Source organism: Plectropomus leopardus, chromosome 2 (genome assembly GCF_008729295.1).
Source record: "Plectropomus leopardus isolate mb chromosome 2, YSFRI_Pleo_2.0, whole genome shotgun sequence".
NCBI classification, from domain to species: domain Eukaryota; kingdom Metazoa; phylum Chordata; class Actinopteri; order Perciformes; family Serranidae; genus Plectropomus; species Plectropomus leopardus.
The window spans coordinates 12,292,593-12,318,034 of NC_056464.1; the positions used below are offsets into that span (position 1 = coordinate 12,292,593).

The following is a 25,442-nucleotide window of genomic DNA, read 5'->3' on the forward strand; positions in this document are numbered from 1 at the left end:
TTGTACACACTAACGAGCCAGTGTCCTGATGAGTCCCGCTTAGCTCGTGGACAGAAAAATACCTAATGCAGAATCAGGGAATCACTGGCATCCATAAAATGTCCAATCCTTGGGAAACCTAGTTCACTGACTTGCATCTATGAAACTTGTACAGATGGTTTAATAATTATATGCTGATTTGTGTTTTTATCTAAAAACTGGAGTGGTCAAAAATATACATGTAGTTCAAAAACTGCAATGATTTACAATGTTTTTTTGTTTTTTTTTACATGGGGTCCACAGCTGGTCTAACTCCGTACTGGTTGTTACTGTTTATTGATGATGATACACTGGTTACATCACAACAAATCATTTAAGTGTCTGACTTCTTCATGGTTGGTGATCTTGATATTTGGGATATTCTCTCTCATTTTTTCAATAAGGCTGTCGGTGGTGTAGTCACTTAATAAGCCTTAACAGCAACAACAACTGTTTTGTGAAAAAATGACAAAATATTTTGACTCTAAAATGCCTGCAGTGATCTCATTGAGGGCTCAGAGAAGGTTTCCTCTCAGAAAGAAATGCACACTTATCTCAATGAGAGGGGGAGATGATGAAACCAAGTTTTTTTTTTTTTTTTTCTGGCAGGAGGTTGGCCTTAGTTATATTTTCCTCAATGAGTTGCTTGACTAAATTAGGTTTTTTTAAATGAGTGAAGGAACCAATTTAATGTGAAGTTTGAAGGGAAAAGTCATTTTTTCAGCAATCCACTGCAGATAGTATACCAGCATGTATGTTATATCCATCATGCAATGATGCAGCATTTACTGTAAGGCATGAAGGCAATTTCAGACGTGGCTTATAAGTACTAATCACATACAGACCTGGATGAAGGTTCAGGAGATCAAGAGAAACCCTCATGACTCCTTGTCCAGCATGTCTCTCAGAAAAATAGAGTAATATCCTATCCAACAATACAACAGACATTCATGTTTCTTTTAAACAACACTGTGTTAGCTGGAGCTCTATTCATATCATTTTAGCTCATCTGACGACTGCAGGATCACTGCTTTGGGGACTCTGCCCTCTCCTCGGGGCTGAATTAACCACTGGAGGGCCCAGTGCTAAAATGAGCTGTGAGGCTCCAATTCAGGTACTTTCATTCCTTATCTCCAAGTTAGTTTGTGATAATTTGTGAAAATTTCATTACATTTATTTAGTAAAATGCATAGTGTAAGCATGATATCAATTGAAATATTACTGGTATTTTGTCTAGATTTTGACACCGGGCCCCTTGGCAAGACAAGGCTTCAGGTAAAAATGTAGGAGCCACCTTAAGCTCGAATTCTCGTTTGTATTGTATGTGAGTGGTGCATATTGATAAACACATTTGCAATAAATCCAATTCCTACATTGTAATTGCCAAACAGGGAATCAAAGGTGTTTCAGCCCTTGTTAGTCTCGGGCCATGTCCATGCTTCCTTGGCTTGTTTGGAAATCTAGCCCTACCTATCGTCTGTGTGTGTGTGTGTGTGTGTGTGTGTGTGTGTGTGTGTGTGTCTTGCTGAGTGTGTGTGTGTCTGTCTGTCTTGCTCTGTGTGTGTGTGTGTGTGTGTGTGTGTGTTCAGATCATACAGTATCTCGGGAAGGTGAGTTTGTGCAGAGCGTTTTGGCACCACCTAGAGGCTCCGCAAAGAACTGTTTCTTGAGATTCAGCCACCAATCTCTCAAATTTTAACAACAAAAAAAGTTAAAACATTTTTTTTTTTTTATTAATTTAATTTACGTTATTTGTTCAAATCCCGAATTTAAGAGTCATTCACACTTTTCGTAAGTCGCGTCGGAACTTTCAGTAAGCTGGGAACTATTATTAAGTGGCACTTGCATTCTACCCGGACATATGAGTGATTACACAGATGCCTAGAGTCGCTTTCGGCACGCCATTGTGGAGAAATAGTTACTTTCACATTGCTAAATCCTCACTGTGAGCTTGCCTGCGTAGTTCAATTATTGCGAGTAAAATAACTATAGAAGAAACTGTTTCACAATGGCTACAGACTCCTGGGCACAGGCGGTGGACGAGCAAGAAGCAGCGGCGGAATCGGTAAACCTTAACTTACGCAACACGAGCTAACGTGTTGTTAGCATGTTTAGAGGATGCTTTGGCCTGTTCTAGTTCAATGGAAACGAAACTTATCTGTTCAGCCTCATTTCTCATAGTAGAAACGATAGAATGACAGCACTGTAAATAAATTGTCTTTCGTTGATAAGTTGTCTTTGTAACGGTGTTGTGAGTTTTGAAACGAAACTAGCGGGTTGCCCGGGTTTTGTCGTGAGGGCTAAAGTTAACTAGCTGCGTGCTCAGTGAGTTACTAGCGTTAGCAGCTAGCCGGCTCACAATGATGCAAGGGGATCTAAAATAGCCGTTGATGAAGAAGTAGTCGAGATTCAGCCACAGCTTGTTTTAGCACGAAAAGCATAAAGAAGGTCTAGTCTTGATCAAGCAATGACTATCCTGTCAAACAACTTTAACTTTCATATGTTCCCAAAGAATCCTTAAGTTCCCAATGTAGACTATAATAATATTAAGTTTGGTGTTCCAAAGGAGATATGTTGTACAATAGCTTGACTATTATGGTTAAACAATTTGTTCCCAGACGTAGATTTATTAATGCTAGACCACTTTTCGTTGCCTTCATGAGTTATTGGGTTTTCAGAAAGCATTGAAATGTATATAAAAAAAAATCTATTATATTAATCAAATCATAAAATATATTAATACATGTATTTACAAAAACATTCATATGTTATTATCAGGAAAAAAGACTCTTTTAGCTGTTTTAGAATTTATTTTAGTTATTGCTAATTTCTTTATGCTCAGTCAGTAATTTTTACTGTTAGTATATCAACTTGATGTAATGGCCACAATTTGTTTCTTAAGATGTGTGTAAAAGAAAAAGTAAAAACTTGTGTTCCTCCTTACAGATCGGTACTCTCCAAATAAAAGACAAACCAGAGGAAAATGGTAAGTATGTGCATGCAAGTTGTTGTAGTCAGAAAACCAGTAATCCCAAAATTGTCTTGAATGTAAATATTAGTATCTTTATTATTTATTTTTATTTTATTTTTTATACAATTGCAGGCACGGCTGCAAATGCAACAGAGTCCAGTAGTGCAGCTGCAAAGTCAGAAGCTGAGGGAGACAACAAGAGTACAGATGACGATGAGAAAGGTGGGCAGTTAATTATTTACATGCTACAAAAATATTCATCCTCTGCCGATGATGTGTGACATTCGTTATTGTCTTTGATTTTGATGCTTGTTTGCTTGTATGTTTGAGTTATAAAAGTCATTTGCAACATAACTTATTTTCCAGAGGACAAAGCGGCACAGTCGTTATTAAACAAGCTGATACGGAATAATCTTGTCAATAACACAAATCAAGTGGAAGTCCTTCAGAAGGATCCCAACTCTCCGCTCTACTCTGTCAAGTCTTTTGAGGAGTTGCGACTGTAAGTAAATCTTCTGTTTGTCCATTCAACTCTTTGGTTTTACCCTGCAGTATTTGGAGGCATCAGAATGTAATTATTAATCAGTTATCAATCGTGTTCATCACGCATGTAGTCAGAAATGATGTTGTAGGGCCAAAATGCTCCAAACCAGATATAAACTATGCCTGCTGCAAAAGTATTCCTCTGTTTGTCCTTGTATTAGTAGGTCTTTAAAGGTGCGTGTGTGCACTAAAATGTGTATACATAAACAAAGCAATGAGATACCTTGGAAAATACTTGTCTTCAGACAAGTCTTTTCTGGAGATGTAACATTTGGCTGTTATCTCCTGTGTGCAGTAAACCACAGCTCCTTCAGGGCGTTTACGGGATGGGTTTCAACCGGCCATCCAAAATTCAGGAGACTGCCTTACCCATGATGCTGGCCGAACCGTGAGTATCTTTTGCACTGTACATAAGTGTGGTAGAGTCCACTAAATATGCATTATGCCTCTATAGCTCACTGAAATCTCTCATCCTGAATAGTTTCTATATAACTTTTAATCACACCTCTTCTTTAATATGTGAAATTGCATTAATAGACCCTGCAGCAGATATTGCTAAAAAGAACAGATAATTATTTTTGCTGCCTTTGCTTGTTATCTAATTCTTTTTTTTCCTTCAGTCCACAGAATTTGATTGCCCAGTCACAGTCAGGAACAGGGAAAACAGCTGCCTTTGTCCTGGCCATGCTCAGTCATGTAGATCCCAACCACAAATATCCCCAGGTTTGTTTTCACTTCCCTCTCTGTTTTAAATGATCTGTAATTGAAATCTTGAGTTTTTAAAAACGGTTATGTGTGACATGCTGAAGGCCTTATTCTGCCTGTCGTTAACATTAATTATAATGCTTGATAACTTAAACTAAATTATGAGAGATTTTACAGCTTCCTAAATCCATTTCCCCCAATTAATTTTTCTCCATCAGTGCCTGTGTGTGTCACCCACTTATGAACTGGCACTTCAGACTGGCAAGGTAATCGAGCAGATGGGCAAACACTATTCTGAGGTCAGATTAGTCTACGCCATCAGAGGAAATAAAGGTAAGGCTTGTCTCTCTACAATGCTAAATGCTCGACATTTGTGTGTAGCATTTAAATAGTTCTTATTGGTGAAGCATAAACCTGGTGCAGATATGGCTCTGCGTATTGATGAGTGCTTGCTTCTTGTGAATGTCTCAGTGGAACGGGGCACAAAGCTGCAGGAGCAGATCGTTATTGGCACACCTGGTACCATGCTGGACTGGTGTGGTAAGTTAAAGTTCATAGACCCCAAGAAGATCAAGGTGTTTGTGCTGGACGAGGCCGATGTCATGATCGCCACACAAGGTCACCAGGACCAGAGCATCCGCATCCAGAGGTCAGAATAAACACCCACATTCAGAAGAAACTATCTCCACATATTCACATGCATGCATCAGCTCTCACGTCTGCTCTCTGTCACACAGGATGTTGCCTAAAAACTGCCAGATGTTGCTGTTCTCAGCCACGTTTGAAGAGTCAGTGTGGAACTTCGCCCAGCGCATCGTGCCTGACCCCAACATCATCAAGTTGAAGAGAGAGGAGGAGACGCTGGATACCATCAAACAGTACTATGTGTTGTGTAACAGCAGGGAGGAGAAGTTTCAAGCCCTCTGTAACATCTACGGAGCCATCACCATCGCCCAGGCCATGATCTTCTGCCATGTGAGTTTATTCACTCATTTATTTATTTCATACTTTTTATACATGATCTATATGATTCACACAGCCAATTTTCATAGGGACAAAAAAAGTTTCTCTTTCGTGATCTTGTCTGAATGTTGAGCAAACCTACTACATTCAACTTTTGTGGCAAGGTCTTTGTGTCTCAGGCACCCAGGAAGTGTACCAGGGTCTAAAGTTAATTTTTGTAGTGACCTTACAGTGGAATTACATCCGTTTCATGATGCGTTTCCAAAAATAATTTTCTCCATTGACATCTGTGAATCAGTGGATACATTTCTTTGATCCATTTGATCATTTCGGTCCGATAACTCCAGCTTAACGGAGCAGTAAACTGTAAGTAGTCGGCTCGACCAGCAGAAGTCTCTAGTGCGCCTGCTCTACGGGCCACACAGTGCAGAGCAGTGCCGATCATCCAGGTCATTTTAAATGCAGCACTTGAACGTTTCTGCATTCATGAAACACTGAGCAACTTTCATAGGAATAAGTGGGGCTGCACCTCCAATGCTGTATCCAGCTCTCTTAATACAACAGTGGTGTGTCCATATGTAAGAAAACAATGTGCCAGCACTAGCTGACTTACTGGTTTACTTTGTTTATTTTACCAACACTAATAGCTGAGGGCATTGAGCACGCTCCGATTCATCCTGTAAATCGGCCATGATTTTTTTCCACATTAGGTCCTTTGTTAGAAATGCACTTAGTTTGCTGGTGAAATAGTGAGAGCACTTTCCTCTGTATAATCCAGACAAGGAAGACTGCAGGCTGGCTCGCAGGGGAGCTGTCCAGAGAAGGCCACCAGGTGGCGCTGCTCAGTGGGGAGATGCAGGTGGAGCAGAGAGCTGCTGTCATCGACCGCTTCAGAGATGGCAAGGAGAAGGTTCTGGTCACCACAAATGTTTGTGCCAGAGGTAAGGACCAAGTGCCATCAGAACGGGCAGAATCAACATCCTTTCATCATCATAACCATTAAGCTGTTACATACAATCAAAAGCCCTCTTATCTCCATATTTAATAACAGCCTGACACTTAAGACAGATCTGGGTGTATACATTTATCTACGACAGTCAGAAGCGTTAGAATTGTTGCCCTTTTTATTGTATGTGTAAAAAGGCCCACAATTTCTACCTGGTTCAATGGATACTCATGTAAACACCCTTTAAGTGAATGGTCTCATTAAAAAAACTGCAACAAAACATACACTCTGGGTACATGTACAACGGTTAAATACAAATGTTAATGTACTGCCCCTTACGTTGTTTTCCTCGTTACATTTTATCCCTTTCTTGCCACTTTTCCACATTTAGGTATCGATGTCGAGCAGGTCTCTGTGGTGATCAACTTTGACTTGCCAGTAGACAAGGATGGTAACCCAGACAACGAGACGTACTTGCACAGGATTGGCCGCACAGGTCGATTTGGCAAGAGGGGACTGGCTATCAACATGGTGGACAGCAAGATGAGCATGAACATCCTCAACAGGATCCAGGAGCACTTCAGTAAGTCTGCAGCTGCTACACACACTTTTTCATGCACACACACAGTGGGATCAAGTTGATAAAAGAATTATAGATAGATAGATAGATGGATTGATACTTTATTTATCCCAAATGAAATTCACATAGTCAGCTGCTCACATTCACTCAAACAATAAAACCATAATAAAAGCATAGTAATACATAAATTAACACATGTTGGAGTGTGAATATGCTCAAAAAATACATCATCCCAAAAATGACCGTTGGCATATCAATTACTAACCCCTATGTTGAATTCATAGAGAAAACCTTATTATTCTTGTATGCCTCCAGTGAACAAAGAATCCAGAAATTGAAAATTCTTGAAGTTGTGGAGGCTCTTGTTTCCACACAGCAAAACTACATCTAAACATCTATTTACTAACTCTTCCACAAAATGTGTAAGACAACAAATGTCTGTTGTCTCTTCAAAGCCAGAACACAGGAGATGCTGGTCTCCTGCATCCATCAGTCAGTTTGTTTGTGTTACTTTGTGACTTAAATGTTTGAAAAGGTAAGTTAGTACTCACTAAAGTCACACACCAAAAAAAAATTAAAATAAATACATAACTGATAGAGTTAGTGCTCAACCAGAAGCTCCTGCATTCAGGGAGGTAAAATTACTGTTTTTATCAGTGGGTGTGGTGTGGCTTTGAAGAGAGCACGATAAGTTTCAATTTCAGATCTGCCAGAAAGGGCTGTCTGAACTGCACGAGTTGTGTGAGAGTTCGCAAACAGATGTTTTGACAAAGTTTTGCTGTTGTGAAACACAGACACCCATGACTTAAATTCATCAAGATTTTTTTCAGTTCTTGGGTTCTTCACTCACTGTGGAGACATGCAAGAAAAAAATTTCTTAACTGTTCTATAAATGGTCATTTTGGGATAGGAGGATTCCTTTTTAATAATGGTTTTTAAAAAGTTACTCATTTTAGGGAGATGTCAGGGATCAGGCATAAATCAACCCTCTAAATGAACCCCACCATTTTCTATGGTTTCTCCCTCTGCAGGTAAGAAAATTGAAAAACTAGACACTGATGATCTGGATGAAATTGAGAAAATCGCCGGCTAAAAAGAATGGTGTTTATCGCATGAAGGACGCCAACCAACAACCCCCCCCCCCCCCACCCCCTCTTGGCTCTCAAAGGACTGTACGCTCCTACAGTGTTTTATGCTTTTATTTTTTTAGCCGTCGGAGAAAAGAGAAAAAAACACACAAATACAGCATATGTTTACATGTGGATATGTCTCCTTTCAGACAAGTGTTTTGTAAGTCTCTGGTACATACCCCATTTCACTCTTTGTACTTCTTTAAATAAAGTCTATGAGTTTATCGCTGTGTATTGTGATGCTGCAAAAGCGGCCGTAGCCGACTCTGTTTTACTGAATACACTTGGAGCTAAAAAAAAACACTTTTTGGTGTTGGCTGTAGTGGTGGCATGATACAAGCTATCTGTAAAGAGATTCACAAAAAACCCTAATGGAAAAATAACCATTTTATGTGCCACAAAGTTTTTAATTTTAAGAGGAACAAAGTATAATCGAATGTAACTGTATCATGTTGCCTATTACAGCGTTTATTGTGACTACCAAACCTCAGTACAAAGGGTGAAGTTGGGTATGCTGCTCTGAGCGGTAGTTTAAATCACGACGATTGTTATTGGGATGGTGATGGTTGGGTTTCAAGGGTCTATGCAAACTTATCAACCTGTGATAGCTATTCTCAAATACTATCAACCTGTATTCACGACAGAAATTAATCCTGAATTAACCTCAGCTTTAGCATCAGGGTGTGTAGTCAAATGCCAAAAAACGGCTGTCTAGAGTGATAATACACTACTAACTCCAAGTCATGAACATTAAAATATCTCTGTTTAGCCAGTAATCCATCATCAGCCAACCACACATCTCGCATGCATGTTATTTATATCATTTTAACAAAGTTTATGGCTGTTATCAGGTCAGGCTCTGCGCCACAGCTGAGCATTAATCATTAGTCCTCTTTTTTCCTTCATCTGTCTTATAAAACTTCATTTCAATTCAAAATGTGGCCATTAAGGTCCTATGTGATCCGTTTCCCTTTGTGTCTCACTGTCCCACACAATCTTTTCAATCAGGGTCTCCAGTTTGACTTGAGCTCAGCTACATTCTTCACCCAGACTGTGCTGTTATTAAGGATTGTGACTTTAAAAGAAAAAAAAAACTTAACGCAATGCCTTCCTCAAGTGCATTATACTATATACATATGATTTTGTTTCTAAGACATTGGGCTTAATATTCTGGCTAACACTTGAAATTTTGATTATATATTGAATTATGAGCGTCTTTAGGATGTGTGAATTATCTTGAAACCAAATGCTGAATTGACTTGAGGACCTATGCCAATCAGATTCACTGTGTTGCTCCAACATGGTCACATGGATAGAAAACATGTACTTGTGTACATATTTAAACAATTTTTAGGTTAAAGTAATAGTGTGACTGAATTATTGATAGTCACTTCTAAGAAGTGCAAATAAAAAAACATTCCTCATGAGGTTCAATTTTGACAGACGCAGCACTTCGAATACGAAATCCGTTAACCTTTCATCAGTGGATAACTGTGTAAAATTATGGAAACGGTGTGACATCTGGTGTATTCGATCAACGCGCTGGAACATTAAGGGCAGTGATTGGTCAGTCTGAACCTTGTACAAACCTCATCTGGCTCCCATCAGCACCAAGAAATCTGCTGGTGGTAGTACAGTTTTTAAAAGGACTGTTTACGGACAATTAGCCAAACTAGAAGCAAGTGAGAGTGTGCTGAAAATCCACGAGAATGCTCAGTGAAGACTTTCGGGTAAAATAAACAAACAATGTATGCAGTTATATTTGGACATTTGGATGTATACATTATCAGTGAGAGTGTGTGCACTTTGTTGATCCATAATGTAATACCACTGTACGAGAGCCATGGACACACAAAGCAGTTTGGGCAATATAACTTAACACTCTTCTCCACATGTTGTATACCGTGTTTGATAATTGTCAGAAGAACCTACCAAAACCCAGTTCATACGTATACATAGGAGTAATACTGCCTGACTCGGCTTAAAGCCAGTTTGTTGTAAACTGAAGGTCATGTGTAGACAACAATAGGTTCAAGGTGTGTGGTATTCTGTAGCTGAGCTGCGTTCATGGACACAGTTATGTATTAATATGTTGAATTAAAAGAACATGTAGATGTTCATCAGTATGTAGTCACATGCTTTTTTGTGTAAGAGTGGAAAAAGATTTGTTAAAACACCTACTGGGGTCACTGACTTGAAGTGAAGCTGGCGTGTTCTGATGTAAGTGAAAAAAAGAATTTATACTTAATACTTTATACTTAATTTTATTACAATCATTGCATACAGTAGTATGGAAATACTGTCTATCAACATAAATGAGTGACATACAATTAATCCTCTGAGTTTCCACTTGAGGTAATCTGGTCCTCTGTTGTCTGTTTTGAAAGCTGCAGGTCTGCGGAGGGAAAGAATACATAGTTAATCTCAAATGTCCTCATACAGAGAATTAGGGGTTGAATGTTAAGAGTTTTGCGGGGCCAATACAGAATATTAGTAGTAAATGAGACCGATAACGGATGACTGGAACTGATATTCATTTACAATAAAATTCAAAATCTTTTTGTCAATATTTAGAATTTGGAATATAACAAACTCCAACACAAAACTTAAATACCTTTAGCAAATGTTTACTTAAATCTGAAACTTTCAACCTCATAAACAACCTAGCAACTTTTTTTTTCTTCATAGTCAAGTGAAAATTTAAATAAAAAAAAAAAAGTAGTTTTACATGCTGACACTTTCTTTGAACTTTTTAATTTAGTAATTTTATTGCGATCATCAAAATAAAAAGCTGATCCAGATAATCGGCAAAATGCCAAATATCATCCCCAGTAATCGGCCATGCTGATAATCTGTCAAGCCCTAAAGAGAATTACATATATAAAAAGACTCACTTTGAAATATTGCAACAAACTGCCCACGAAATCATGTCTGAATTCACTGACATTGTACACAAACACTAAACACAGGACAGTTCAACCAGAAATCATGTCAAGATTATCCACAGATCTTGTGTGCATTTTCATGTATGAAGTATTTTCTTTTTACCAAAACTACACCCACCAACCATATCAAGGCGCACAGGTAAGCATGCGTCTTTGCATGAAAGAGAGGCTTGTGCTTATGGTAGCTTGAGATTTAAATATTAATGGTGTCCTCCTCAGCTGAGCTGTAATCTTAAATAGCTCAGTGGCACCATGTGAGCTAGCTGTAGATGCACGCCTTCTTCTGTGCATTGATTTGGTTGGTGGGAAAGAAAATCATTCCTACGTGAAACTGCTCACAACAAGGTCTGTAGATTATCTTAAGTAACCGCAACATGATCTCTAGAAAAAGATATTGTTGAGTTTTTCAAATGTATTTTGGGGGAATTATGAGCACCACAGGTCGAGTTCCATCTAGTTCATTATATTGTAGAGAAGGCAGACAACTCTACGGCTGATAGCTCCAACACTCTGCGACTCACACCAAAACTATCTAGACTGATAAACAGCACTACAGGTGAGAGGATTTGATTTTGGGGTGAAGTGTCCCTTTAAACTGAGAAGATTAGGGTATTGAAACAACACCAGCAACTATATTGATAATCATTTTTTTTAGCAAACACTAACTGACACTTTGAGCAAATCAAGCCTCTGAGCAAATATTTTGTTTTATAATGGATAGATATACAAAATGGTACAGTATCAAGTGAAGAGATATTTGATATGAAACAAATTCAGCCTCCTCACCTGATTCATCGTAGTCAACCCTGGTGAGGAAGAGGCCACAGGGTGGAGCAGTCATGTTTTTTGGGAAGGCAAGAGTGTCCCGGGCCTCCAAAATCTCCTTCATCTGGGGCACTGCGAGCCGCCCCAGGCCTACAGCCACCAAGGCCCCCGTCATCCTCCGCACCTTGAACATAGGGTCAAAGCAATAACTGTTTCAATATTAAATTAATGAGAATATCACAAAAAAACCGCCTTTATCTCTGACATTTCAATGGCCGAACAAACATTATTTATGATCCATACTTTACAGTCATTACCAGCAGATGGTGCTGCTTACTTACAAGGAACTGCAACATATTTATAGACTTTGAGGTGAGAACATAAAGAGGAGCAAACCTGCTGATAGAGAAAAGATCTGCTCTTAAAAGTCAGCTCCAAGAATGATATCTCTCTGGAAAAAAACAAACAAAAAACTAGTGTTAGGTTTGCACATAATATAAATGTAGTGGACTAAGGCTTTAAGACATTGCCAACCCTTCCCATGAAACGTTACAGTGATAACATGAAGTCCTGAAAGCATGACAGATTACTTGGCACCATTGACTGACTGTGCCATACTAAAGAAAGGTTAAATATTGCCACAGGGGTTAAAGTGTCATTTCAGAAACAAAACAAGATCTTGAACGGCTGTCAGGGGTAATATAGCATAACTTAGTCACTTAAGGACGACTCTATAGGCAGAATGTAGATCTGAATGTTATTGACAAAACAAATCAAATCTTTTTTTTTTACAAACATGTCATGAAAGTCAGTTATTTATTTCACTGAAGAAGGCTCCTGTCTCTTGTCTGTAATATGTTAAGACACGTCCCTACATTATCTCTGTTTTGCTGGATATGTCAATGCTTCCCCCCACTGTGGAGACTGAGTTGGAGGCTGATGTGACATTCATGCTCATGCCAGACATCAGATAGAGCGCGGGACTCTTCTCGTGCACAGATTTGTTTAAATGTCACAAGCTGAATGCACAACTGCAGCTTAGGCCCAACAGGATTATGTGCAATACTATAAAAAAATATGAATCTGCTTTTTTGCAATTGGACATTCAATTTTTCAGCCCAACTCCCCCGTCCCCCCAAACTGACTGCTCAGTTCACTCTTTCACTCCCAAAATAAAAAGTCAGTCAAACAGGCACATGGGAAGAATTGGGTCAAATGCAAATTTGACTCAGCGCTTGCTGTCTGATTACATTTGACATGTAAGGAGCGCAGAGACAGATTTATACAGCAGGGCTGTTAGCTCATGAACTCACAATATGAATAGACAAAGGCTGCGTCTCATGCTGCACAGTCACACATGCATCTGTGTGTGTGTGTGTGTGTGTGTGTGTGTGTGTGTGTGTGCGCGCCTCTCCTAATTTCTTAACACAGTAATGACAGATAATGATAAAAGCAAAGCCCTCCTGTTTAGATGCACCGTTCTCACAAATCGGGCAAGAGTCTAAATGCTAACATAAGCATGCTAACATTCATAACATGATAATAATGAAACCAAAAAGATAGAATCGGGATCTTTAATTAATTAAAATAATTTAATCTCTTTGTAAAGCACTTTGGTCAGTGTTGCTTTCAAATGTGCTCCATAAATAATCTTGACTAGCAAAGCCTAAAGACGTACGCTGGCGACTCTGTCAGGTTGTGCTACAGTGGTGCTTTGAGCTAACAGCGCAATACTAACAGTGCTAACACATGCTAACATGCTCATAATGACAACGCCAACATGCTGATACTGAGCAGTCATCAGGCAGCCTCAGACTTCCCACTGATCCTAACAAAGTCTTAAAAGGCACTAAATTCATTAATGTAAGAAAGGGCCTTACTTGGTATGAAAATGTCTTAAATCTTTCAACCAAATTTCAACCTCATATTGGTGTTAGATGAAAAGTAGGGGGATCAAGCTCCAAAAATATTTAAGTCTGGGCCAAAGTTGTGGAGTCAAGCTGCTAGAATGGCTTTACAAAATGTCAATATGCAATTTGAGTGAATCATCGTGACCACTGGGGAACTGTGATGGGCATTTATGAATCTTTTTGGGCATTTTTATCAATCAAACATAAATCAATTAATTTGGAAAATAACTGACAAATTCAGATCATGAAAATAATTGCAAATTTCAGCCTTGGAAAGAAAATACATTCAAAGTAGAAAGATGCTTAGTGTTCAGTGTGTTTTAAAGTGCAAGGCAAGTATCGAAGAATGTGAGAACGTGTTTCCTGAAATACCAGTTCACATTACTTAGAATACAACCAAAACAATAACCCACATCGTGTACTCATCACAAGGTGTCTGAATGTTTTCTGCCAGTTAACAGCAGCTTTAAATTTACAATAAATCCCAACCAGAAGCGAACAAACTCTTACAGCCAACACAAAGTTCTGAAATGGAGCATTTTTTTTTACTTATTTATGACAGTGACTTTGGAAAATATTTTTTTCCACATCTAGCAGAGACCACAGAAATCAGCTTCACATACCACAGCTCCTTGTTTTAGAATTAAAAATTTAGTTCAACCTTTTGCTTTTCAACAATTCACTGCTAGGTTTCTTTTCATTTTTACCACTGTTACTTAGAATAGAAACCCTCATCAAAAAATAAACATGCAGCTCGACTGCTGGCTTTCATTCATAATAATTCTGCAGAGAATAAAAAAAAAGAGAGACAAGGCTTCTGTTGGGTGAAATTGTAACCATGGAGACAGATCTGTAACCCTGATGCTCACAGCTTGTTAATGCAGCCCATGCGTTGGGGTTAAGGGACTATGTGACATTTACTCTGAGAACTGCTAACAGTCTGCCCATGTCCATATTGTGCACCATATTTTCAGGGCAAATAATTAATGCCCATGGAAGCGGTAAGTTGGCATGCAGAGTGACCCCTGTGGAGGTGTAATCTCCCAGAGCCCACATAGCCCCCCTCCCCCCCCTACATGACACACAATCACAAATACACACACATACACACTTTCACCTGTATGATTTTAAAGTCACAGCCTGACATAAGTTTTCCTACAACAGTAAGCAATACTTCCTATGATGCACCTTTTGTTACACCACTTTTTTTTCAAACAGAAAAAAATTAGTTTTGGGTCCACATCAAAGTCTGCCTGACCTGCAATTCACCTAAATATCACATAAAACACGCCACGGAGTCTGACTGAAGCTTGAAAGGGAAATTTTTAAAGCTGTACATGCAGCATTGGCTGAGTAGAGTGACTCTAAATGATTCAAAACTTTGCCCCGCATCTTAAGCATCAGTTGATGCAAGACTGAGAAACACATGATTGATCTTTTCGGAAGTGGAAAGGCATTCATGCATCATTTCTTTTTTTCTTGGCATTTTTGTCCAATTTGGAATAATTAGTTACCCTGTTGTTAATGCTAACTCCACTGTTGGCCTGAGGAGGCTGCGAGAAAAATGTGCGCTGTGACAGCCTGCTGCTTCTTTTCATCTGCCAGCAATGAGCTTTCCTGGGAGGGCACTTTGGGCTCAGGGAGTTCATACTATCCTACATTTAACCATGACCTCCTCATCAAACTCTCGACAAGAAAGCAAATACCTGTAAAAGGTCAAATGTTGAACAAATACAATTTTGAATTTGTGAAGCTTTCTAAAATATTGTCATTATTTGATCTTTAATGAACAGTATGTAAGATTTAGGAGGTTTTAGGGGAATTGGGTGGAAATTAAACAGTCCTTTGTTTTAGTGGTGAAATTATGGTGTTTAACAGCCAACTGCAGTAGTTTTTTTAGGAAAGGATTTTTTTAAAAAAGGACACATAATTAGAATATCTTCAGTATTTAAGAGGGTTTTATTTTACCAGGAGCCGAATTATCCATAGAGGTCTCTTCCTCTCCAAAATGAATAGATAGTTTAAAACCGTAAAAACACATGAGGCAATTTCATGTTAAAATGTTTTCCTAATGCTCTCACTGTGGAGGGGCTGTTTACTACAGGGGCAGTTACCAAACGCGAAAAGTCAAATGGCCCTATATGACTAGTTAGCCAGTTCTGGGCTACTCTAAAAACATGGGGGTGCCCTAGATCAATGTATTATTGTTTACTTAGCACATGCGCTGACTGCTTGTAGCCAATGTGATCGCTCTGCCTGAATATAAACAGCCAACCTCTGGAAGTGTGCCTGAGCGCAGGAGACTCCTGGCTGTATGGTGACCATATCCAGCGTCTTTACAGGGTTTCTAAAAGATATATCGGAGTTCACGGCTCTGAAGGTGCTGAAGTCTTGAGTCCCAACCAGCAGGGTTGCAGCCTCGTGCATGGCGGCCACGTCCAACTCCCTGTTGAGAGACAGAAACAGGAGACTTATTTCTTCAATGGCATAAGCAGCTGAGCTCAACAAGTCTTACATCAGCTTTTGCAGCATCTTTGTGATAATTGAACTTGGCCTAAAAGTGACCTGCCTGAACAGCGAGGTTAAGCAGCTGGGAAGTGGCGTACACATTAAATGCGACAGGTTATCAGGCCTCCATGTTACTGCTTTCAGAAGTGGAATAATTTATCGGTTGACTTATATAATGTGAACTTTTCTGACGCCACGTGAGAGAGCAGTGCATGTCGACAACCGGCTCATTTGAGGGAGAGAGTGAGAGTGGACCCGGTGCTCCGGCTCTCTACAGTCTCATGCTTCTGTCACTGCTTAAATATGATCTGACAGAAAGCGAGAGAGCAAGGGAGAGATACAGCGAGCGGGGAAATGGAGGAGTGTGCTGAGTGGCTCACTAATTAAAATCTTAATGCATCAGTTTAAAACCCTGAACATGAGAGTCATGAATGAAGATTTGGTGGAGTGCTGCAAAAAATGACAGCCGATTTATTCTTGAGTTGAGTGTCTTTTAAAAAAAACAAAACAAAACAGATAGATCCATGCCAGATCAAGTCGGTCTACAATTCATCCTTTCATAATTTAGTGATGAAACTTTGAAAGGAGTGTTGAAAAATGGTGCACAGTTGAGACTGCACTTGTCTGATGACTGAAGAATCAATGTAGTATAAAACATAACTCAGTTATTCAACATTTATTTTTTAATTTTTTTCGTACATATTTCGTGTGAACAATATGACTTCAACGCTGCAACATATCATCATGCATTGCGGTTCTGCCGTTACACCTGACAGTTTTTCTCTGTGCTGTGTAAAAGGTGTCGTCCATCTATTTGAATAATAATTAGTCTTTTTTGCTTTTGATAAATTGAATGTATCTATCTTATTTTTTTTCTCATAATTGTTATGATTTTATCTATTTATTAGTGGAGATTGTTGTCGGTTGTCCTACAGAGAATTGATCTTCAAAACATCTAAGTAAATCATTGAGCCATCATGTCAAATATTCTTCAGTTCTACCTTCTTTAATGTGAGCATTTCCTGCTTTTCTCTTAGTTATATCACTTTAATTTTAATATCCTCAGACAACTACCTTTGGCTTTGGGAGAATAAGACAGTATTTCTTGCTGCCCCTGACAGGCATCCATCGTCAGTTAGAATTTTTCAAAAGCTGGGAATGTTCTCAGGATTGTTTATATTTCTGTTATGTGAATATACATCCTAAAGAAAAATTAAATATGAGAATGTGTGAAGAGATTGCTTTCACTGTGCAATTTATTTTTTGCTTTCTTTGTTGCAATTTATGCAACAAAGAAAGGATTGCACTTGTGCTAAGAAATGCAAGATTTCAAGACTAAACTGAACTTTCAAATGAACAGTGGAGATTTATACTTTTTGCAGTGGGAGATGGGTGTGTGTGTATGTGTGTGTGTGTGATGATGAGAGAGAGGCAGATCAAAGAGAGAGTGGAGAGAGGCTGCTGAGGCAGAGACGCTCAGGGGTGGAAGGATGTGTAGTGGAGAAAGGAGAAGGGTAGGAGAGGGAGAGAGAGTGAAAAAAAAAACACAGTCAGGGTAATGTGCGTGGGTGTTGTTCTGCATGCGTATAAGCCCGCAGCTTATCTTGCCCTACTTTTCCCCAAAAAAAGTGAAGAGAGAGACGCAGACAAATGCTCATATGTATGTTCTCTGAAATGTGTTTCTTCACGCTCCCTCCTTACAATCACAGCTAGAGGAACATCGTCTAAGCCATGAAGCCCTCGCCATTTCATTGGTTTCTTTCTCTCTTTCTGTGCTCAGTCCATCCTCATCCCCGTCTCCTTTCTCTCCCCGCCTCTCTTTTTTTTGTTTTTGAAATGTCAGTTCAGATAAAAACACTTTGTTTGACTAGCCCTAATTTGCAGTTCCGGCGTGGTACGTGTGGATTATTCATGTGTTTAACGTGCCATTGTTTCTGCAAGGCTTGGCATGAGCTTACTGAGGGCGTATCTGTGGCGTGTGCTTGTGTGCATGCATGTGTGGGAGTGTGTGTCTGTGTGTGTGTCTGGACCTACTTGTTGGATTGTGTCTGAGCTCAATTTTTTATTTCTTAAGGGAAATCATGAAATACACTGATAATGGGCGAAAAGACAGTGAATGAAGGCAGAGGTGGTGTGTAAAGGGGGGTAACTCACGTTTTGTGGAGTTCCCAGCATAGCTTGCAGTCTGTGAGGGGAAGCAGACCTCTGTTCGGGACTCCCAGGGCGATCCGGTAGACGTAAGTCCGAGACTGGGCACGGAAACGGGCATGGAAGTCATCAGGCACGCGGATGGCACGGTTGATCCTGGCAGAGTGACAAAAGAGCAGTTGGAGTGAAAGCTTACATCCATTTAGGCCTAAAAGATTGCAGACTTGACTTTTATACTGTGCCATTATTAATGTGCTGAGATTTCTTCAAAAATCACATAAAATAACACTAAACATTTAAATACTGGTGGATTTTTAGACAAAAACTTAACAACCAGACATTATCGTTCCTTCCTCAGACTGAAGCAGATGGTGTTAATTCTCTCACTGCCAAAAAGAAAAACTGTGCACAAGTCATTGTCCAAAATGCCAGCGTTGCAGCTTTTTACACAAAAGCATGCCCGTAGCTGAAGTCCTAAAAGGGCTGCCAAGAACCCCAAAGAGCCAAGTGCTTATGCTCACACAGTTAGCATCACAACAGACTGAGAGGCTGGAGCCCTTTGATGTGACTTCAGCAGGGGCACACTTCCTGTGTATCTGCACACAGGCAGGGACGGATCATGTCATAACTCAGACGCAGTCAAACAAAAGTTCCTTTTAGGATTAAATCAACCAGTGTGGATCAGTTCACGAGTGTGTGACATCTTAAAGTAGGCTGAAGAATGTAACTGGCATCTCTGATTAGAGTTGTGCACGTGTAATTGAATCCACGTACTGAAACAATGAAACCCATTGTGTTGTTTAATAAAACTACAAAGAATTTGACCGAAAAACGGTTTGAGAATATTTGGCTGTGCTGTTAACTTTTCCAGCTGCTTGAGCTCTTGTGATAATTGAGTGTGAGTGATTGAATGGGAGTTCCCATTATAGATGGTGCAACAGAAATCAACATACTGGCAGCTTTTATGGACATCAGTGGCTGCTAATAAGTTAAATGGCATTTGGCAAATCATTCCTTCTTTGCTGCATAAAATGTCACTATGTTTTCAATCAAATGAAATCAATTGCACCATATTGAAACTCTTACCAATCAGTAAAAAGCCTAAAAAATGAAATTTATAGTACATGATAATGCTATACTAAAAATGGATGTGAATCTAAAGCCAATCAATCTCCATTGACCTCAATATTAAAATCCCCAACTTCACAGCAGAAATAAACATGTTCACAGCCTGGTACAAAACATGGTTTTGGTCTCTTTAGCTAATTTCAACATTTACATTTCATTAAGGGCCGAAGTTGTGCATGTTCAAAGGCAGGGGCACTTGAATGAGAGGCTGTGTGCGAGGCGTCACTGCAGTCTGTCAGTCAGATCCACCCCTCACTCCTCCAAAGGGCCAAATTCTCGCTCACTTAAAGCTCCAAAAGGCCAAGATGGTGACAGCCAAAATGTTAGTCTCGTGAATTCAAACTGGCAGTCAACAAACCGATGGGTGATGTCACAGTAGCTACTACAGCATTATCAGAGGTAGCCGCTGTGTGAGTGCAGAGCGGCGGCGATTAGCTAGCCAGTGGGACACACACAGAGACTTGTGGCCAGACCATCTACTTCCACACTGGACAGAGAAGCTCAGATTACAACACACACAGAGTGTGACTTTATTCTCTGCCCATTACAACATTACTCCACATTAACTTTGCTGCTTATTAATGCTATGATGTCGTATACAGCACCCTTAAATCTAAAAAGTATATAAAGTCTCAAGGGTTCCAGGTAAGGTAGAGGGGGATCAGGGTTGCTATTGTTGCAGCATTTTCTTTTAAATATGAACCATATTGCACCCGAGCAACATAGCACACAACCGTCTTTTAATAGCTGTTTTAATTATCATTCTTCATGTCTTCATAGCTGATAAAGAAATCAAAATGCCACACTCCTCCCCTCCGGTACTACATCTGTATACTGCAAGAACAAAGAGCTACGTGCAGCTGTGCCAATGTGAATATGACTGCACAGAACACACCAGCACCCTGTAGTGTTTGTCCACACACGCCTGTGCATGCACAAAGAGTATGCATTCATGCATGCATGTGTTAGAGAAAACGGGAGGTGACGAGGGCTTGCTGTGTGTTAGCATGTGTGAGTATATGGAACAATGAGAACAATGCCCACATATACACATCCCATGCATGCGCACATGCGACTCCTTTTCTGTACACAGCAGTGCATGTATAGTCTGTGTGTATGTGTGTGTGTTGGTGCACAGTCAGAGAAACTAGGTTACGTTTCCAGGGGAGGAGATTTGGTGCGACACGTGGCAGAGGAAACCCTTGCGTCTGCCTTCAGCGCCTGTTCCGATGTGAAATGACAACCTTTTGCCTGGCCCCCAAACCACATACACACACACACACAAACACCGCACACACATCAAATTTTCATAAGCAGTGTACAAAGCATGGCCTCACACATTTGGGAACTGGGGCATTGTTTGGCATGGCACCATTTTGCTACTCAGCAGTTTCCCCATATGGGAAAAGGGCCGCTCATTTTAGGCTAATTGAGGCCTTTTTTTTTCGCAGCAGCACAAAAAACAAGTGAACACTGACTGGAGAGGTTGTTTTTCATTTATTTATTTTTTTTACAGTGTGCAAGTCTGTGTTTAAATCTTGTTTTGGCACTTTATCTCAGGAGGCAGCAGACCAAAGCTGCGAGCTGGGAGCCGTATTCTGGTTGTTGTTATAACAAAACCTTTTTTTGGTCACCTCTTTCATCCAACTGAGATGTGAAAAGGCGCTTCGGGGTGCCAGATCTGACAATGTGCTTCTTATGACCGACCTAAAATGAAAACTTCTATCCACTCTGAACATAACATGTGTTTGAACATTACTGCTGGTTGAATATTTTGGCACTGTGTATATAAGGTAGATCTGAGGCCAAAAATAATTCTGTTTTATGAAGCTTCTGAGAACAACAGTGTGTTTATACTGTATATTTCTCAGCAGGTTTCACATTCTAATCAACACAGTGATTTCCATTTAGCTAGAGTGTATCCATGTCTGTGTGTGTGTGTGTGTGTGTGTGTGTGTGTGTGTGTGTGTGTGTGTATTAATGGATGCTATAGACCAAAAAGCAGAGCAGGGATAATCCTTTCTAACCTTCTCTCTGCAGGTTTAGGGATTAGCAGGATGCCGGGAGCTCCCCTTTCCTCCCCTTTCTCCTCTCTTTCCCAAATGGCTCGTTCTGTTTCACACTCTCACTCCTCCGTCTTAATTCAGTGTGTGTCAATATCCGTTTGGTGCTCTTACTTTGTCCTCCGTTACCCCTTTATTCCTTGCTTATCTGTGCCTCCATTTCTCTCTCTCTCTCTCTTTTGTCCTTCCCTGTCTGTCTTTGCTTCGCTCTCAGACAAAAAGCTGCTGTCTAAATATCACAAAGTGTCACAGCAGTCTAAAGCAAAGTTGTCATGAGAAAGTGAAAGCTTGAAGTCATGCAACGATGTGTGATGAAGGGATTAAAACGAGGAGGAGACAAAAAGCGCATTGAGAAATGAATAGGGAAGATGGGACACAATAACCAGGACTTGAAATACTGCCATGTAACATATGCTGCTCTTTTTTAAATGCTCAACAGGTGAACTTATAGCATTTCACCATATATGTGTGTGTGTGTGTGTGTGTGTGTGTGTGTGTGTGTATATGCTGGAGTTGATATTACGAAAGCACAGATCTACTGTCATTTGTTATTTATGTGCGTGCCGTCTGGTGATGCATGCATTGTTGCATGCATATCCGACTCAAACAGAAGGGGTCTTTGTACATTTAATCGTCACTTTTCTGGACAATCTGATTGACTTCACACTTGCCCGGTGTATTTCCTAGAACTCGAGGGAAGTGTGAGCTCTTGAGATCTATGCACCATGTTTATTAGAAATGCATTATGTAGATACTGTGTAGCATATTGAGAGGGGACCCTATTAACTGTTATGCAGCTGAACTGCATTCTGGGTAGCGCTTGCTTCTGTTGCTTGCTACAATACATTTCATTCTATGTATTTCATTTATTTATTCGCACAATTAAAAATAGTAACAGGTTGAAAAGAATACAGAAAAACAGGTGCCAGAGAGTTTATAAAAATACCTAACCAAAGGTAATGCAATAAATCACAAGTAATGCAATAAATGATAGTACTTTGATATAAGCAATATACAATGGGGTCATCATTAAACTGCAAAAAGATCAAGACAAATAATGAGTGTGTCTGCATGTGTATGTGTGAGTGTGTATGCACACTTGCAGGTGCACATGTGCGCATAATTAGACTGTGGGTTATAATATACTAATGAGGGCTATTAGGGGGCTTGATTCATCAGGCTGGCCCCCAGTTCACGTTTGAAGTTGTAATGACATGATGATGTTTTGGTGATATGCAGGTAGGCATTCCACAGCAAGGAACCTCTAAAAGTGAATGAGAATTGGCTATGTGTGGTACAGCAAAAACAAGGACAGAAGAAGAGACCAGGAGTGTGTTGTTCATGCAATCACTTGAGTTATGAAAAAATAAAGTTATTGGGATAACTCTTCACATGTCACAATTTAGGATTTCAGGTGATTGTGGCAAGGGAATGTGAAAATATGTCCTCATTTAGACTCACCTGATCCTCTCACATTTGAGGTAATGATTAAGAGCCTCAACAATAGTGTCTTCAGGGAATGGCATCCTATTGTTCCTGCGTTGGAGGTCGAAGTGGGCGGAGTTAGAGAAGGCATGGACACCTTTGTCTGTCCGGCTGGAGAGTGACAGGTGCACTGGGTTGACGGGCATCAGGTTCCTTATGGCATCCTGCACACAGACAGAGAGAGTCACTCATATCTTACCGCAAATCAGATAAGTTACATCAATACCTTCCCTAACATTCAAAGAATAAAAAGTATGTTAAGGTTGGCTGTGTCGTCTACAACATCTAAGCACTCTGTTAACACTTTGACAACATTTACATTATACAAAACACAACAGACACAAAACATAAAAAAATCATGCTTATTGTGGTTAATAGTGCACTTTGCTATAAAATACTTTTTTCATGATCAAGTTCAGTCGCATGCGAGCAAACTTGTTTTGACAAATAAATTCAAAATTTAAAAGCATTTATGATTTTTGTTCATTTATTTTATTGCTCTGTTGTTAAAATGACATTATATTTTGTGAAGTGTGCTGTCAAAAAGTCTCTATGAAATCACCTGACCAGCCTGAGGCGAGGAGGATAAAGTAAACGCTTCTGCCTCTGAAGACGCCTCCTCTCTCAGGGTGCAACCACTTCCCTCTAATGAGAGTCTATATAAGCTGCTTTCCTCTTTCACCTGTGCTTTTGCCAGGCCGATATGATGTGTGAGTCATGTAAGTTTGTATTTTTATTTTTGATTAACCTTGTAACAGCACACTATTTGGTGTTTGATCTGTTGTTAATATGTTTTTTTTTCTGTCACTGCAGAAACCACATATATATTCAGCTGAAAATTAGTGAAAGAAACCTGCTTTAAAATAAATTTCTCTTCTGTTTCAACACCTGCTGCCTGCATCTCCTGCCTTTTTTGTGACTTGCAAAACGATGATTGGCAACAATTGGTCCCACCTGTTTACATTACATTAATTTCAGTTAGGTGTATCTAATAAACTGGTAACTGGGTGTAATTCACTCAGCATATGATATGGTACCTATTGCACATCCTGCCTGTATGTTTTGAGGTATCCGTATGACAAACTGATGTTGCAAACGAGGACAAAAAGTAAAACTTACCTCCAAGTAGTTCTGAATCCCTTTAACCTCACAATTTTGGGGCACTTTCGCTGCACCCCTGCAGACAAAAAAATGATCAAATAATAAGGAAATAAATAACCATCTTAAGTTAAAACCAGTTATCCTGCATTATCACCTACCCGTATTTTGTTCCAATGTATTGAAAGAAGATGAGATAACGCGCGTTGTGCATAGTCCTTCCAAGTGTTTATGACACTTACTAACAAACTGTTCACGTTTACATGAGTGACACGTTTGACGTACACACCGCGTCCATGGTTGATTATAAGCACTGGGAGTCACTGAGGACGACTTTTACAAACTCCCGGTGAAGGACGTTGTGTTTCTGGACTGACCAACATGCGACAAACTACAGCGGAGAAAACACAGGGGCGCGAGCGTCAACACGAGCGTCAGCAGTGTTTTGTAGTCCGGAAGAACACTGAAGACCGCCGTCGCAGCGCCTCCGCTGATGTATTAAAAAAAAAAGCAGGTAAATATTTCACTTCAAATAGTATTTTGTTCTTAAAATCGTCTCGACAATATAACCTGCATATGCGCATTTTATCAAGTTGACACACTGACATTCAACATTACCTACGAGCTAAACGACAGACGGACATCCCGCCTCTGGCCATCTATGATCACGCGCCAACCTGTGCAAAATGCGTTTTGTACCAGTGCCCTTTCAGAAATGTGTCATCTGTGGTCACTGCATGCAATATAAATGTTTACATTTGTTTTAAATATGTAGCTTTAGATGAAACGTTTTCTTGTTGATGTCCGAACGTGGCCTCGGCAGCCATGCCGGTCCCTTTTTTAATGCGTCATAATCCACAGAGGGGGCGTGTGTCGGCGTCAAATAGCCGCAACGCCTTGAAAACCATTGAGATCAGAGACTACAAATGTTGTGGAGATGGGTCAGCTGCGAGTGAGGTAAAGAGAGTTAACACAGGCAACAGACCGCTGCCAGATTTTAAACAGCGGATTAGGACATAACGAAAGAAAAACAATAGTCTGACATTAATCTTATTTTAAAAATAATCTTAGCCCGAAAAGCACTGAAATACTCTTTATTTTCACTACATTATTACAACAATAAGTCAGAAATCTGAGAGTTAAGTCTAATTTCCTGCATTTAGCTTAGTTAAAAAAAAGATTAGAGGTGCATCTTAAAACTCTATTTTTCTGAAATTTCTGTAGACTAATGAATAACTTAAGAATAATACACTTTAGACTGTCAAAATGTATGTGAAACTTTAGATAACTTGTAACTTGTAAAATGTTTTAAGTGGGTTCAAGCCTAATTTATAGTAACAAGCGCAAATTATTGAGGGCTATTCCACATTTGGAGGTTACTATTATTATTATTATTATTTTCTGAGCTTTTACTGAAGTGTTTAACCCATAGATTTTATGTTCTTTTGTCTGTTATTCCTGTTGATACTGATGTAGGCTACATTCATTATTTTAAGGGAGCTTATGAGGGGATAATTATAGAAGTAGAAATAACTA

General features: G+C 39.7%; 2 protein-coding genes across 3 annotated transcripts; one reads left to right on the forward strand and one right to left on the reverse strand.

Moving 5' to 3' along the window:
* The first annotated feature begins 1,888 nt into the window (after positions 1 to 1,888).
* On the forward strand, positions 1,889 to 9,979 carry LOC121953876 (ATP-dependent RNA helicase DDX19B). 2 transcript variants are annotated; one of them, XM_042501143.1, is made up of 12 exons: positions 1,889 to 2,083; positions 2,965 to 3,004; positions 3,122 to 3,211; positions 3,356 to 3,491; positions 3,828 to 3,920; positions 4,153 to 4,255; positions 4,456 to 4,570; positions 4,709 to 4,886; positions 4,975 to 5,212; positions 5,979 to 6,141; positions 6,538 to 6,729; positions 7,758 to 9,979. In XM_042501143.1, exons 1-12 carry the CDS (start codon positions 2,027 to 2,029, stop codon positions 7,817 to 7,819), a joined length of 1,467 nt encoding a protein of 488 aa, XP_042357077.1. In that variant the 5' UTR covers positions 1,889 to 2,026; the 3' UTR covers positions 7,820 to 9,979. The 2 variants fall into 2 exon arrangements, with proteins under 2 accessions (XP_042357077.1, XP_042357069.1); XM_042501135.1 differs by having other exon boundaries at positions 2,965 to 3,211.
* Positions 9,695 to 24,725, reverse strand: pusl1 (pseudouridine synthase like 1). Its single transcript, XM_042501157.1, has 8 exons — positions 24,068 to 24,725; positions 23,928 to 23,985; positions 22,785 to 22,972; positions 18,139 to 18,288; positions 15,752 to 15,922; positions 11,963 to 12,017; positions 11,588 to 11,750; positions 9,695 to 10,251 (listed from the first exon to the last, which is right to left on the reverse strand). Exons 1-8 carry the CDS (start codon positions 24,118 to 24,120, stop codon positions 10,187 to 10,189), a joined length of 903 nt encoding a protein of 300 aa, XP_042357091.1. The 5' UTR covers positions 24,121 to 24,725; the 3' UTR covers positions 9,695 to 10,186.
* Between the last annotated feature and the right edge of the window lie 717 nt (positions 24,726 to 25,442).

What these genes read in the sequence shown, in the direction of transcription:
- LOC121953876 (XM_042501135.1), top strand. Translation starts at nt 2,027, where the DNA reads ATGGCTACAGACTCCTGGGCACAGGCGGTGGACGAGCAAGAAGCAGCG. An exon ending in CCAACCACAAATATCCCCAG is followed by an intron (nt 4,256 to 4,455) that starts GTTTGTTTTCAC and finishes TTTCTCCATCAG; the next exon opens with TGCCTGTGTGTGTCACCCAC. An exon ending in AGGCCATGATCTTCTGCCAT is followed by an intron (nt 5,213 to 5,978) that starts GTGAGTTTATTC and finishes TGTATAATCCAG; the next exon opens with ACAAGGAAGACTGCAGGCTG.
- pusl1 (XM_042501157.1), bottom strand. Translation starts at nt 24,120, where the DNA reads ATGCACAACGCGCGTTATCTCATCTTCTTTCAATACATTGGAACAAAA. An exon ending in TGCTGGGAACTCCACAAAAC is followed by an intron (nt 15,923 to 18,138) that starts GTGAGTTACCCC and finishes GTCTCTCAACAG; the next exon opens with GGAGTTGGACGTGGCCGCCA. An exon ending in GATCTTTTCTCTATCAGCAG is followed by an intron (nt 11,751 to 11,962) that starts GTTTGCTCCTCT and finishes CCTATGTTCAAG; the next exon opens with GTGCGGAGGATGACGGGGGC.